The sequence below is a fragment of the Oryza brachyantha genome, chromosome 2 (genome assembly GCF_000231095.2).
Source record: "Oryza brachyantha chromosome 2, ObraRS2, whole genome shotgun sequence".
NCBI lineage: Eukaryota > Viridiplantae > Streptophyta > Magnoliopsida > Poales > Poaceae > Oryza > Oryza brachyantha.
In genome coordinates this window covers 6,926,638-6,941,028 of record NC_023164.2, presented here as the reverse complement: position 1 = coordinate 6,941,028, position 14,391 = coordinate 6,926,638, and the positions used below count along the sequence as shown (strand labels likewise).

The 14,391-nt window shown below is 41.2% G+C and overlaps 3 protein-coding genes across 6 annotated transcripts; all 3 read right to left on the bottom strand.

Moving 5' to 3' along the window:
- Positions 1 to 19: 19 nt before the first annotated feature.
- On the bottom strand, positions 20 to 2,837 carry LOC102705320 (N-(5'-phosphoribosyl)anthranilate isomerase 1, chloroplastic-like). The gene is made up of 5 exons (XM_015833544.1): positions 2,508 to 2,837; positions 2,233 to 2,298; positions 1,301 to 1,656; positions 1,050 to 1,210; positions 20 to 642 (listed from the first exon to the last, which is right to left on the bottom strand). The coding sequence occupies exons 1-5, from the start codon at positions 2,527 to 2,529 to the stop codon at positions 411 to 413; spliced, it is 837 nt and encodes a 278-aa protein (XP_015689030.1). The 5' UTR covers positions 2,530 to 2,837; the 3' UTR covers positions 20 to 410.
- Positions 2,838 to 3,129: 292 nt separating this feature from the next.
- LOC107303592 (protein ALP1-like) lies at positions 3,130 to 7,347 on the bottom strand. Of its 4 annotated transcripts, none has more exons than XM_015833554.1 (5): positions 6,973 to 7,347; positions 6,840 to 6,870; positions 6,204 to 6,573; positions 4,029 to 4,380; positions 3,130 to 3,926 (listed from the first exon to the last, which is right to left on the bottom strand). In XM_015833554.1, exons 4-5 carry the CDS (start codon positions 4,068 to 4,070, stop codon positions 3,357 to 3,359), a joined length of 612 nt encoding a protein of 203 aa, XP_015689040.1. In that variant the 5' UTR covers positions 4,071 to 4,380; positions 6,204 to 6,573; positions 6,840 to 6,870; positions 6,973 to 7,347; the 3' UTR covers positions 3,130 to 3,356. The 4 variants fall into 4 exon arrangements, with proteins under 4 accessions (XP_015689040.1, XP_015689041.1, XP_015689039.1 ...); XM_015833553.1 differs by lacking the exons at positions 3,130 to 3,926; positions 4,029 to 4,380; positions 6,204 to 6,573 and adding exons at positions 4,393 to 5,076; positions 5,166 to 5,391; positions 5,474 to 6,003 and having other exon boundaries at positions 6,962 to 7,347; XM_015833552.1 differs by lacking the exons at positions 3,130 to 3,926; positions 4,029 to 4,380; positions 6,204 to 6,573 and adding exons at positions 4,393 to 5,076; positions 5,166 to 5,391; positions 5,474 to 6,003.
- A 3,297-nt stretch (positions 7,348 to 10,644) lies between these two features.
- LOC102716654 (reticulon-like protein B2) lies at positions 10,645 to 13,450 on the bottom strand. Its single transcript, XM_006647076.3, has 5 exons — positions 13,204 to 13,450; positions 11,605 to 11,785; positions 11,391 to 11,532; positions 11,228 to 11,297; positions 10,645 to 11,125 (listed from the first exon to the last, which is right to left on the bottom strand). The coding sequence occupies exons 1-5, from the start codon at positions 13,337 to 13,339 to the stop codon at positions 10,956 to 10,958; spliced, it is 699 nt and encodes a 232-aa protein (XP_006647139.1). The 5' UTR covers positions 13,340 to 13,450; the 3' UTR covers positions 10,645 to 10,955.
- Positions 13,451 to 14,391: the final 941 nt, after the last annotated feature.

The following is a 14,391-nucleotide window of genomic DNA, read 5'->3' as shown; positions in this document are numbered from 1 at the left end:
CGAATTCAATTGTCGTCCCAATTATCAATTACGTATAACCAGAGAAATGCAAAGTCCGTTATTGTCGTTGTGTACTGTGTACACGTTGTATTCTACCTACGCAACTAACAGCCCAGTGGGAAACATGAAAATTATTTAGCCATATTGTATTGTTCAATACATACAATCGATAAAGTACATTAAAATCTAACTCTGGCAACTCTGTAACTTATTTTGCCCTCAATTGTCGAGGCACAGGAATTGCACTTATTAGCTACTGCATCAGTAACAAAATTCACACAAAAAATTGGCCACATCTCGACTTTAACCTCAACGGGCATTTACCAGTGAACAGCTTGCTTCAAATGGATTCTGCTTCATTTTCCGCATTATGCAGAAGAAATGAAATTAAGCTCAAAACACCAGAATATTCATTGTGATCTGCCCAGGGATTTAACATTGCTCATGAAAGAATAAATCCTCTTGGGATCTTTTCGGATACCATCAGGAGCACATATGCCACTGCTAACGTCCACTCCATTTGGTTTCAGGGCATAAATGGCTTCGCAGACATTATCAGCATGAAGTCCTCCAGCTAATAGCCATCCATTCTTGCTTCTGACAGACGGCATCTGAAACTTCTGCCAGTTGAACCCCTTGCCACTGTAAACAAAGAGAGAAAGATGTTAGTCTCATATTTTTTTCTACCAGAGAAATATGAAAGTAAATTTTGTTTATGGCAAATATGTAAGTAAATTAGCATGTACTCCAAGGAGGTTTAGTAACAAAAAATTATGCAAGATTAAGGAATTAAAGTAATTTTATTCTATTGTGAATATTGAACTCAAAGAAGCACTAGTATATACATACATGGTAATGCTGCAAAGAGTTACTGTTTAAGTTGGTATACCACAAAAATTTAAGAGGTTATATGAATCACATTTTACTCTTTTGGGCATTCATTATAGATCCTACTATCCTCTCATATTAAGGAATAAACACACAGGATTTTGGCACTAGGAGCAAATTCTCTACTTCCCGTAGAAGAAGCAATAGGAGCAAAATCTGACCTTCCACCTTTGGCACTGTCTACCAAGAACCAATCAAGCTCATATTTTTCATCAGGAGGAGCATTGATAAGTTTTCCATCATCATCGGCATTTAGAACATAAACGATGCGATTATTCCTCGAAAGCACAGGAAGTAATGCACGAGATTTATCTCCATGAAGCTGCATATGAGAAAAACTGCAAGTAACAAGCACAGCAAAGACAACATGAAAGAAGCGCATGACAACAAAAACAACATAGTTTATTCGAACCTGTACTAGATTAAGGTCACATGAATCAGACACTCGTAAGATGGTCTCTTCACCATCATCCACAAAGACACCTACTGATTCAGCCCCATAAGATTGTGCAACTCTTGATATTTCTTTTGCTTCTGATAACACAACAGAGCGCTTCGAGTTTGGCCATAGTATCATGCCGATAAGTTTAGCTCCAGCCTCCAAAGCCATTTCTGCATCTTTAGCTGATGTGATGCCACACATTTTGACTACAGGTTGGATAATTTTAACACCTCCCTGATTTGGTAATGAGGACGCAATGGTATTGCACACAATGCCTTGGTTCATTGGCAAGCATGATGTTTTAAACAGAGGAAATTCCGAATTCCCTGTTCGAGAAAACCATGTCTGGTCAGTATATTGAATAATGTGAATGAGAAGTACTGTGTTACAGAGAATACTTGATACAACTTAGTTAAATAAGTACAACCTATATAATCTCTGTACGAGAAAGGTAAGGATGTGGTTGAGAGATTGTTAGTTAATTAAGAAAAAAACAAAAGGCACAGTGATGCCAAGATTTTTATTTCCAGAACACATGTAGATAAGTACAGCTTATATAACTTCACGATACGATCCAAGAATGTAGTTGAGAAGTTGTTAATTAATAAGAAGAAAACAAGGAGAACAGTGATGCACAAGATTTTACAAAGAACACATGGTATGGTACAGTATACTTAAAATCTGACAAGGTAGCTTTGTTACTGTAGTATCCAAGCTATAGCTTACAACCTTGTACCAGTGCTTATCATACATATATCAATATATGATGCGCATATCTAAATGCAGTTCTTGATTTCCCCTTTTTCAGGTACCAAATTAGGAGAAGAATAAAACTGCCCAAAACCTCCCATTTCCAGCACATACAAGTTGCAACATAAAGGAGCATGATCCGCGATTCTTACCACCAGTAGCCAGCACAGGGAATCGGCGAGGCTGTATGGCTGCTGAGATCGATGACGCCGCCATCACTGCAAAGACGAATACAGATTTAAAAAAAAAAAACAGAGAAACGGCGCGTCATGGAATCGGACCAGTCAAAACGACGCCAATGGCTGCTTTTGGCGGCGCTCGCCTGTGACATTGGGAGTGAGGGAGGGGAACCGGATTTCCCGTTCGGGCCTTCCCCTGGGGATCCAAGAAGATAGCTATGGAGGAGTAGAGGAGGAAAAGCCGGTACCTTGAGCCGGCGGCGGCGCCATTGCCTGGGAAGACGGGGGAGGTAGCTAGTACGGGCCGCGGTGGGGACGGGGGGCAAGTGCGGGGGAGTGGTTGTTGGCTGCGTCGTTATAGTTGTCTAAGGACGCCGTGGAGGGGACGCCGCCGAGGAAGACGAACGGGTCGCGTTTGGCTCCTGGTCGGTGGGAGTTAACGGGTCGCTTGCCAGGTGCAGGTATGGCCGCCTTCGCCCGCGCCACCCTGCCTCCCGCCGCCGCACTGCCTGCCCCGCAGGCCGCCTCCCGGTCCTCACCTCCGCCCATCAGCTACAAGCAAATAACATTAGCGGCCTGTTTGGCAAGAGGGAGTTGACGGTGGGATCGGTCATGCGAGTTACATTTATAATCCCCATCCTTGTTTGGTTAGAATGGAGATGTGTTTAAAACCTCCGTTTGGCATGTGGGATTGGGAATGGGATGAAAGTTTAGCATCACTAAAATACCCATGGCCTAATTAATAAATCCAGTTGTTGTTTCGAACAACTAAATAGAAATACATGTGTCAGACTACTTTGACATTCATGCTGGCTCGAGAAAAATTGATAGAAGCATATATACACACAATCTATCGAATAGTGAGCCATGTTTTTTTTGGGACAATAAAATCAATATTACTACAATCTAACATGACAGGGTTGCACCAAATGGTGCCCTGTCATTACCAGAAGTAACTCAACCATGCATTTAAATAGGCAACCAAATAATTTTTAAAATAGCGAAATAAGATTTGAATTACAAATCAAAATATATGCTATCAATCTTGAATAAAAAAACTAACTGTAGTTCTCAAGTTGAAGCCCATATATATGCATTTAACTTTTTTTTGCCGCCTCAGCGAGCTCCTGGCGAACAAATACCACCTGGTAGTCAAGAGACATTGCTAAGAAAAGATCAATATTCCCAGCATCTCTACCAAGGATACGAACAGCCATGACAGCCTCTTCAATAGAAAAGTTTGGCAACTTCTTGATAGCATCAAAGAGCTTGGTTTTTTTATTATCCTCATGGGCTTCAGATCTATTCATCATTGCCATTTGCATGCTATTGAAGGTGATCCCATTCTCCTTTTCTGCATCCAGGAACTTTGCAAATGAATTGGACACATTGCAAAGGCTTGTCTCAAGAGTATCAGTATCAGCAAAAACCCTCTTACTTCCTCCTGGGGCAGTTGGGTTTTCAGTAACAGGTGCTTGAGCTGTGGTTTTATCAATAGGATGACAAATATGATCATCTTCATCCACAACAGAATAATCCTCTGTTGCTTGCTGCTCTCCAGGACCTTTAGCATTCACTCCTTTAACCAAATCACTAGCATAAATTTCACACAACTTATCAAAATGAAGCAATGGCTTCATGTACAAAGGGCCAGCTCCTTCACGAGACTACATGGCAAAAAAATAATAATACAAATTAGTATAGCAAAAATAATTGCACTTCTCTTGGAATGAAAAAAATATTGCAATGCAAATGTAATCAAAGATTACCTTTGCCCAACCCATGTATATTTCTCTATCTCCAATAACCATCTTGTTATCATCATCCCATCCAAAACCACTGCCATTCTGTTGGATTTCTAAGATATATGAAAGTTGCTTTTTTAGTATTTTGACTTTTGATTTAATGTGTGGATCAGCTTTCAGATCAGCATGTGGCAATGCTTTTTGCCATCTCCTTTCCAATGAAAGTGAGGTAGCCAGACTTGTGGCATGTGTCTACCTTCCAAGAAGAATCATTCATATCATAAAGAATATCGATCAACAATTTTTCCTCCTCAGCTGTACAAGTTCTCTTGTCAATCTTTTTAGCTGTCAATTTGCTCTCTTTTGACTTCTTACTCTGCTAGTGCATTGAAATCAAAATAAACATATGTACATATATGTGTTGTCTCAAAAGCGAAAATCATAGCAACACATGGAATAAGATCATTTTTATAGAATCCAGATTACAAGTATAAAGGCACGTTACATTAAGAAAAACAATGTTGAGAAAAATAAATGTGAAAACAACAGATAAGAGATATGACACCTTCACATATAAGTAACCACCATCTAAACTATGACTGGAACATGGCTTAACAGATCACTCATATAATTATTTTGCTCCCGAAGCTTCCCACATAGTAGTAGCTAGGTTCTCTCTTTTTTCATTCCAATGAGGTGATGTTTCAGTGGAATGGATTATATTTTCATCATCCTCATCATCCTGTTGTCTTGCCATGAATGCATTTAGTTCTTTTTCAAATGGATCAGGACCCATTTGTCTGATAAGGTTATATAGATAGCAACATGCCAAAATTATGTCAACTTGTGTATCTATAGGGTAGTAGGAGGGATTTCTAACTATAGCCCATCGTATCTTCAACAGTCCAAAAGCTCTTTCAATCACATTCCTTGTTGATGAATGCTTCATATTAAACAACTCCTTTTTTATTGGTGGATTTTTCCATTTCTTAAGGTGGTAGCATTGCCCTCTATATGGAGCGAGAAACCCTTCACAAATTCTTGTATCCAGCATCAACAAGGTAATAACAACCTATATTTTAAAAAGAAATTAATGTTCTTATAATTTATACGGTCAAATATATTATAAGATTAACTATGCTTATTAAACTGATCTCTTACCACGGGAAACCTTAAAGCCATTTGGTCTTGACAAAGCATCACGCAGTACCCTTGCATCGGCTGCAGACCCCTCCCAACCCGGAAATACATAAATGAATTGCATGTCTGGTGCACATACACCAAGAACATTGGTTGCAATATTATTTTTTCTTGAACGATATCTTGGTTTGTCAATTGCAGGCACATGAACTTGTATATATGTCCCGTCTAAGGCACCTAGACAATTCTACAATACAACAAATATTTGTTGAATAATAAACAAAGCTTAATTTGAAATGTGAGGCTAGAACTGGAATATTGGTCTATACCTTAAACCACTTCCACCTTTCTTCTTTGCACTGTGTGCTAATCGGTTTAGGCTTCTTAAGCAGCACAGTCCAAAGCTTTAAAACCGCACCGAGTACTTTGTGAAAATTTCGACTTACTGTCTCAGACGATCGCTGGAAATCAATGTGTATTGCCCGGTTCTTCTCATCATGTCCAAGTATGTGCAAAAACATTGCTACCATTTCTTCTAACTTCATATTCCTAGTATCTCTTAACCCACCTATTTCTCTAACCAAAGAGCAGACCATTCTAAAGCAACGTCTATCCATCCGTAGGTAGAATATACATTCTTTATCACTTACACCGATGACATTGTTCAAATTTTGTGATCGGGTAATTGGATCATACCAAGAAGGCTCCCGAACTCGAACAATGCTACGCTGGCACCTCTTAAGTAATATGACCAGGATTTGGATCAACAAGTACACATTTATGATTATTTTCAGTCTACGTTTTCTCGTTGTGTTATGCAAGATTAGCACTTCTGGGTTGCTTGGAGGGCGAGCCATGTCTGTGGAAAAAAAATATATTGTGAACCAATTAGGATTTTTAACAGGCAATGCCTCATGAGGACCAGAAAGATGCACAAGCAGAACACACAAGAAAAACTTAGAATTTCTAAAAAAAACTTAGAGCAGAATATTTGTAGTATACCACAACAACAAATCAGATAATAATGCACATGGAAAAAAATGTTTCTATGTACAATACCTCCTCCACATGCTTATCTTCAACATTCTGTGCAAATCTTGGAGTAGCATTTACACCTTGTTCAAGATGATTAACATAAAGTTCCGCCGACTTGCTTTTTGTTGTAAGATTCAACATTTTACGAACAGAATGATCATCATGAAGTTTGTCGATTCCGTTTTCAAGATTATAACCAGGGATTTTATAGAATAATTCATCTCCAGCCATGAAACCTACATCTTTAGCCATGTCTACTAGACAAAAGTATGACATCCTTTCACTGTCACATTTGCGAAAAATTGAGACTTCACCTCCAACATAACAAAGTTCACCTTCCTTTGAGAAAGAACCCCCATGATGCATTTTGGCACTGATAAAATCCCCCTCCATTCTGTATATACCGGGTAATAAATTGAGGAACACACTATGTATCTTCCTATTAAAATTAAAAACAATATAACAAATAGAACTACAATACATATGTAGTAGATTAATGTTTAAATATTTATTTTTATGCATGTCAAACAAAATTTATACGCACAGTAGCTGACCGTACAGAAACAAGAAAAAAATAAGCTGTAAAATTATAAAAAAAACCATATGTACAGGAAGGAAGGAAAGATTCAATAAAAAAATATTAGAAAGGAGGAGCATCACCTCAGTGCTCTTCTAGTTTTCTGCTGCAGATCTGCAAACCAATAGTTAAAAAAACAAATCTAAAACTTCAGTCAACAGATGAACAGAAAAAGGATAAGAAAGAAAACTATAGAATAGATCACCAGAGTAGTACCGCAGCCTTTTCACCTCACCCTAGCTGCTATCTTTTGATCGATCTATGGGGGAAAAAGAAAACGATCTGACCAACTATACTGCTATGGTGATGGAAGAGAGAAGAGAATCCTAACAAAGGGAATCAAAGTAACATCTGCAGCCGAAAAAGAAATCGCATGCGCCTGATTTGTTTTTGGCGGCAGTGGTATCGCTTCTTCGCGCGTGAATGACAAGTGGGGGGCGAGATTGTTTTTTTCGCGCGTTATTCCTGGTGAAGGCGCGGCTTGCGGGAGAACGGTTGAGGGCACAGAGATAAGGGCATTCCCCCTTAAGCTCGTGAATTACCTGGGGTCCTCCAGGTATTGGATCAGTGGGAGTTGGACCCCTTAATTACTCATCCCAAACCCTCTCAAATTCCTTTCTCCTCCAACCAAACTACGAACTTAAACTCTCAATCCACCTAAACTCCCATTCCCTCCTAGCAATTCCCCCCAACCTTCCTTGGGATTTTGGTTGACATGCTTTTCAAAGCTCGCAGATTAGATGATACGTTTCATAAAAGTTCCCCATTTGATTTTTTTAAGAACAAATTTTTACTTTGTATTAGTAAGTAATTAAGTCATTTATGAGAAAAGATACAATGTAAAAGGTATTTAAGTATTGATATAGGCACCTACGTATTAAGATATTAAGGTACCCCATCCGTTCTAAAATTTAATTATTTCTAGCATTTGAAATCTTGTCCTAAAGTATAAGCATTTCTAAAACTATTCATAATACTACTTGTCGTATCAACTACTCCGGGGTGATAGCTAAATGACATATTTGTAGACGAAAAATATTTCGTAAATAAAATTTGCATATACGTGTTCTTAACAATCTAAAATCAATGGCTAAAAAATACACTACGATGAAAAATCCTAAATTAAGTTGACTCAGATTTAAGTTTAAAAATTCAAATTTTGGCTTATAAGCATAAGCACAAGGTAAAAAGATAAGAACATTCTTATTCAAGATTTTTTTTCCTATTTTATCTTCTACCTACCTCTCACCCTCGTCTATTTGTCATTATTAATAGGTACTGAGTCTTTTATTTTCAACCTAAATATATACTAAATAGAAATAGAAATGTTTATATTGTGAGACGAAGACAGTAGATAGGTACTGTATATACGTGGTAAGTTAATTCATCACTGGTTTTATGTTAAGAATATTTTGTGTGTGTTTTTGTGAGATTTACATTTTGTTCCTAAGGATACGATTGGATAGAATATCACTAAACTTTTGCACGTTTGTTTTTAAGATTTATATTTATCCCTAAATAACATGAGATCTCGGTGAAACCAATGGAGTAGTTTCTTCAAAAAAAAAAAAAAACTGGTTTGGTGCATACATAATTCATCCTCAATATACCAAATTTACATGGTATATATTTTCTTTGCCAATGAACATGAACAAAAATAATATATATTTGATTCGTTTTACGATACACCATAAAATGAGAATATTTTGGTGCATAATTCAAGGGATAATATATTTTGTGAATCTTCCTTGATTTTTTGGTAGGCTACGCATGCATAGCTGATGAATTATAAAAGATCATTATTGTTTATTAATTACGAAGAATAATAACCATTCATTTATAGTTAATTACTGCCTAACATTTGTTACAATAGTTTTAGTTAATTACTGCATAGCACCTGTTACAATAGTTTTATCTATACCTTGCCACTCTCATGATCAACGGTCCATATTACTCGACCTCTCAGTACCTACACATACCTCGCAAATACCATAAACCTCTAGTCATTTATACCCTTAATAAATCTCACAAGAAAAGATCACCAACCAGATGATCCACAACGGTAAGGATGATCAACAATTTATAATCAACTGATAAGAATTAAACGAATCTACAGCCAGTCGGAGCACATGCTAAAATAGGTGGATGGCCTAGCATTTTTTGAAAAAAAAAACCGGCGGAAGGACTGTCGATTGATTTCATTTAGAAGAAGTAAAAACCCTTGACGGGTTCCAGAAAAGAAAAACTCATGGCCGGAGCAACTCACAACACATGAGCTACACCGCAACTCTACAACAACTACCCAAAGACGAAGGCAGGGCCCAAAGCGAGGTGACGTGGTTTAGTTTGGATGCAAGGTACATCAAGGCTATGATTCGACGATATCCATGTCATCGTTGCCGAGCTTACTGCCACGCGACACAGCAGCTTCGACTGCACGGCAATCATGTCATCAATGTCAAGATGTAACCAAAACAAACCAAACCAACAACAATGTCACAACTTGGACCTCAGCCTTAACTATCAAGTACCAGAACCTAGACCTAGTAAGCACTAGCACCCGAGAAAAACTGCAACGCGTTATCATTGCCAAGCCTCACCGCACCCCCAACAGCAAGATAGCTCCGACTCCACCTAACAACAACCAAACTCGAGCGCTGATAGTTCACTAGGGATAGGGAGGGGCTAGGGCAGCGAGAGCCTCGCCGAATAACCTAGGCTACCTGAACGACGCAAGGGAGGCAGAAGACCGACAATACATAGGTAAGTTTCTCCTAAGACGGTGCCCCCAAGGAGGACACGACGTGAACGCCGCCACCGCTCGTCCAAAGAGGACAAGGTTTTCACCCGGAGAAGAGACTGGTGGACAGACGCTAAAACGACGTCTCCAAGGAGGGTAACAGCGCCTAAGGCGTCGTTGTCGTCAGGTCGGTTACCGACCATGGCTTTCGCCAGCGAGTTCCACCCAGACATAAACCATTACCCACACACCCCCGGTCATTGCCAGCCATTCACGATGTCCTAGTACCCCGCATCCATGCGCCATCACTGTCAAAGCCGGCAAAGGGGGCCATAGCCCCCAGCCGTTGGGCGACATCTAGCGTCGTCCCCAGCCAGCGTCGTCGTTAGATCTGCCACCGAAGTGGATCTGCATAGCCTCCGGCGGCGTTGGCAGTGCTCCTCCGGGCAGCACCGCCGTTCTGGTCCCCTCCGTCACATGCCGCCGAAACGCCGTCTCCAGGCCCTGCCGGGCGCGGCCCACCGCTCCCCTCTGCTGCAAGCCGCTGGGCGCCGTCGAGAGCCACCACGCGCCACCACGAGGCCGCGCGCCACTGGGCACCGCCGGCCGTCGCGAGGTCGCGCGCCGCCGCAAGCCGCCGCTCGGTGCGAGCCTTCGCGCGCCAGTCGCCGCCGCCCGCCGTGAGCTTGCCCGCCCGTCACGAGGCCGCGTGTCGCTTGGAGCCGCCGCCGGTCGTGCGGCGCTTGGAGCCGCCGCCGGCCGTCGCGAGGCCATGCGCCGCCGCCCGGCATGAGCCTCCGCGCGCCATTCGCGTCAATTGCCGCCACCCGCCGTGAGCCTGCCCGCCTATCGGCATCGCCGTTCGCTGCTGCCGACCTACGCCGCACGCCCTCCGTCGCGGACGCTCCGGTTCCCCCTGCCGGGCGCCTGTGGAGGAGGTAGAGAGCCTCGCCGCCACCGTCATTGTGGCCGGCTGGCTTGCCGGTGGCCACTCGGGTGACGGCGAGGGAGGGAGAGGATGGAAGGGGCAGCGGCGGGCAGGATTTGGTCGCCCCTGCCGCCCTAGGGTTCGGGCGGCCGAGGGCCTAGCATTTGAGCACTGGAAGCAATTAGCCAAGCAAAAGTAACAAAGAACTGAAAACAACTTGGAGCGAAACAAGAAAGAGCCACATCACTTACTCGAGCACGATATTAATTATCGGTATGTGGTTACAGCAAGATCTTGTATATATTAATATTACACAGTTGCAGCACACCAAGTCACCAATCAACCACACAGATCGACAGTTTACTGCACAGGCACTCCCAACACACATATCTACAGACAGGTCATATATGTACCAAGTATCGACAAGAAACCAAACCAGGTCAAGAACTCAAGATGCAAAAGCAATATCTGATGAGAGATTCCATGGCAACACTCCCCAAGTCAAGTTCCAGGGTGATACCGGTTCCATTTCTAGTTCTGCTTCTTATCTTTTGCTGGACCCCTAGGGATCTTGCTGAGAACCTTCTCGTCGAGAACAGAGTACTGCCTGCTAAGCTCCACATGCGCCTTCCCAGCAAAATGGTCCACCTTGTCCTGATACTTGTGATACAAGATCGGCACCGTGTGGAGCATCAACACAGCTGTTAAAGAAAAATGAAAATTTGTTATTTTCTTTAGTAAACAACATTGGGAGTTTTAACAATCAAGGAAAAAAGAGAGTTAAGAGATGAAAGAATCATTACCGACGTAAAACAGGGTCAGGAAATCACAGAGGCTTCCAATTTCAGAAAGAATCCAGAGACCAACGATCACCTGAAAGATTTACAGAAACTTAGCCAAACTGAATAACGTAGTAATCTGTCAACGCAAATCAAATAAAAAATGATTCTTTAAATAGGAACATACGCCTAAAAACTTCATCAGGTCATGCCCCAGAGCTATCTCCCGAAGCAAGTGAAGTGCTTGGTTGATGTCGGTGCGCAGTGCTAGCACAACATTCACAGCAAGATCTTCAGATATCTTTACTTCTGGAATATCAGGGGGACTCCTGACAATAGAATAGTTGGCATTAATAAACTGGATCAGTGTTAACATATAACAATCTTAGTATTATCCTCACTTCTTGATGAAGATGGTTGCCTTGGACCATAGGAACAAGATGGCCAGCACACCAATCAGCACATGAGATATCAGAGTCAGGAAATGGTAATCAACAACTTCGAACAGAACCCACAACACAGTTGCACCACCTATCACTGCAGCAGAGGTCTTCTTGTCTTTCCACAGCAGTACATCAGCAGCTGCACAAAGGAATGCAGGCAACAAGATGATTATGCAAAAAGGGAATCAGGATTTCATACACAATGCAACTATGAGTTAGGAGCCATTTGGTTAGTTGAATACTATGTTGAACAACTTTACATATGAAAGATCATTTATGCCTTTATCTTTATGGATGGACATCAGACGATTCTTTTTGTCAAAGCAACCAACCATCTATGAGCAACTATATGGTCTATCTCTCTATTTTCTTATAGCCATGATTTGGTCTCTAACCTTCCCACAGTTACCGTCCTATCCTCCATCATTAAACACATCTAACAAGAAAGGACATCTCTGACCTTTGAATTCTTGAGAAAAAAAATTAAATTGCTAAAACCACTTTCCCTTGTACTATGTTCTAGTGATTCAGGATTTGGTTTCTGAAAGTAATATAACTTCTGGAGAATCTTTACAACGAGCTAACAGCAGCAACTTAGCATTCTTTATGTTTAAGAACACAAACCACAGAGCTGGCTGTTTGTCCATGTGGCTCCAATAAATATTGGTATAACTAGAAAACCCAAAAACCAACCTGGGAAGGATGATATATCTGCGATATTGGGTGAGTAAATCACAAACTTATGGTTCGCCTAATTTTAATGTTTCGTACAAGCTTTCGGGTGGTAATTGGTATAACTCTGTACTGGATAAACTACTAAAAATAAACTCCCATTCTCCAATTCTTTTGTAAACTAGTACCATCTGCACTGCAGCTAAGGTAAAACATCCCATCGCTCAAGGAGATCATAACTAGTGGCTCTATTTTAACAATATAATTATATAAATAAACTAAAGTATAACACTTAATAAATATAAAATGAAAATGCCCATCAGCACATAAGAAATGTTTGCAGAGTTCACATGGCACTTAAGCCTCTCAAGAAGAACAGAAAAACTATAACCACTAGTGTTAAGTTTCATGCACCAGCCAGTTGCACCTAAAAGGCTAAGCTGATAGAGAAAGACATGAATTCACTTTACACACATCAAAAACTAGTTATAAGATGAGAAAGAAACTATTTTGATCATAATTCTTCAGAGAGAGAGAGAGATAGATCCTCTAATTCTCTAAAGGAGATTATGAGAAACAACAATAATCATTGCCAAATTTGCCTTTTAGCTGAGCATCCAAACATCACCAAGCTGCCCTTATTCCCACCTCGTCTATTTGGGTATTATCAGCCATAAGGCCTAACGCCAACAGCTCAAGAGCTCGACAACCAAACTCGAGTAATCATATCCACCCCGGCCAAGAACCCTAAAACAATCAGCGAGTACCACTTACTAGTAACAGCGAAACAACACATAATTCGGAGATAATTCCTGTCCTAATAACGAGCAATCAACAACCCCGGAACGCAACCACAAGGCACGGAAACGAACAAAAATCCCGCACCTTTACCACCGCCGAGAGCCTGATGCACGGACTTGTCCTCCCCAAGAAGCCTAAACCCCCTTGGCCTCGCCGCCGCCGCCTCCGCCTCCGTGACGCCGTCCGCCGGCGGGGACGCCTCCGCAGCGGGTTCAGCCATGGCGGCCGAGCAAGCGATCCCCGAGACCTTGAGCAAAGCGGTGCGGTGTCCTCTTTTTTTTGCTTAGCTGCTACGGCTTCTTGTTTTCTCGCGGTGTGAGTTTTACTAGAGAAGAAGTGGTTAGTGTTAGGGGTACCCAGCTAATCCAACACACATTTGGCACCTTTCTTTCTTTCTTTTGTTTTTTTTTTGTTTGTTTTGGAGGAACACATTTGGAACTAGGGCAAAAAGTGTTTTGGTTTGGGACAAGCTTGGTAGGTGGCCATGCTATGGTAGAGGATTTTGGTTGAGTTCATGGTCTTTTTGGCCGTTTTAGTTTAACAAGTTGTCTGGTTTTCTTGTTGGCTCGAGGTGTTTTTAGTTATTATTACATTCTATCCGCTAGAAAATAAAAGATGTGCATGTATTTTACAAAAATAAAAATTATATCTTTAATAATAATTAAGATTATAACATAACCCACTTTCCAATATTGATCGTCATATTACCAAGAATCATATCTCCACGAAAGATTGTAGAAATTAGCATTAGGCAATGCCAATTGCGTCCTAGGGCCAACGTTTTGGCCTTTTCAGTTTGTACTCCGAATTACTCTATCACCGTGTGTTACTTCTTGAAAGTACTCTACCACAATCTGATGTGTTGCGCAATAAAGCTCAATAATAATGTCTCATCATTTCCACTTTTCAATGACAATACATCTTCTTCGTCGTGTAGTTGTCTAGTGCCATGAAAGTGGAGGGAAGCAAGCAGACACTCTTATGAGGAGCAAGCACCATGGTCATGAGTGGTTGTGTATGTCTGACGATGTTCTTGCCATGGTGGACTCCTTGCACTGGTGACATAGAAGTTCATGGGAAATTGCTACGCGTACGACTCAATCATCTGATTTACGTACGATCTAATTAATTAACAGCTTCAATACCACTCACTTGACCCTTTTTGCCTAATCAATGATTGCAGTGTTTTAGTCGTATTCAGATAGTATAATTAGATCATAGATAATACGTATAGCGGGACAGAAGTTCATGATTCCCAGGTCATCATGCATG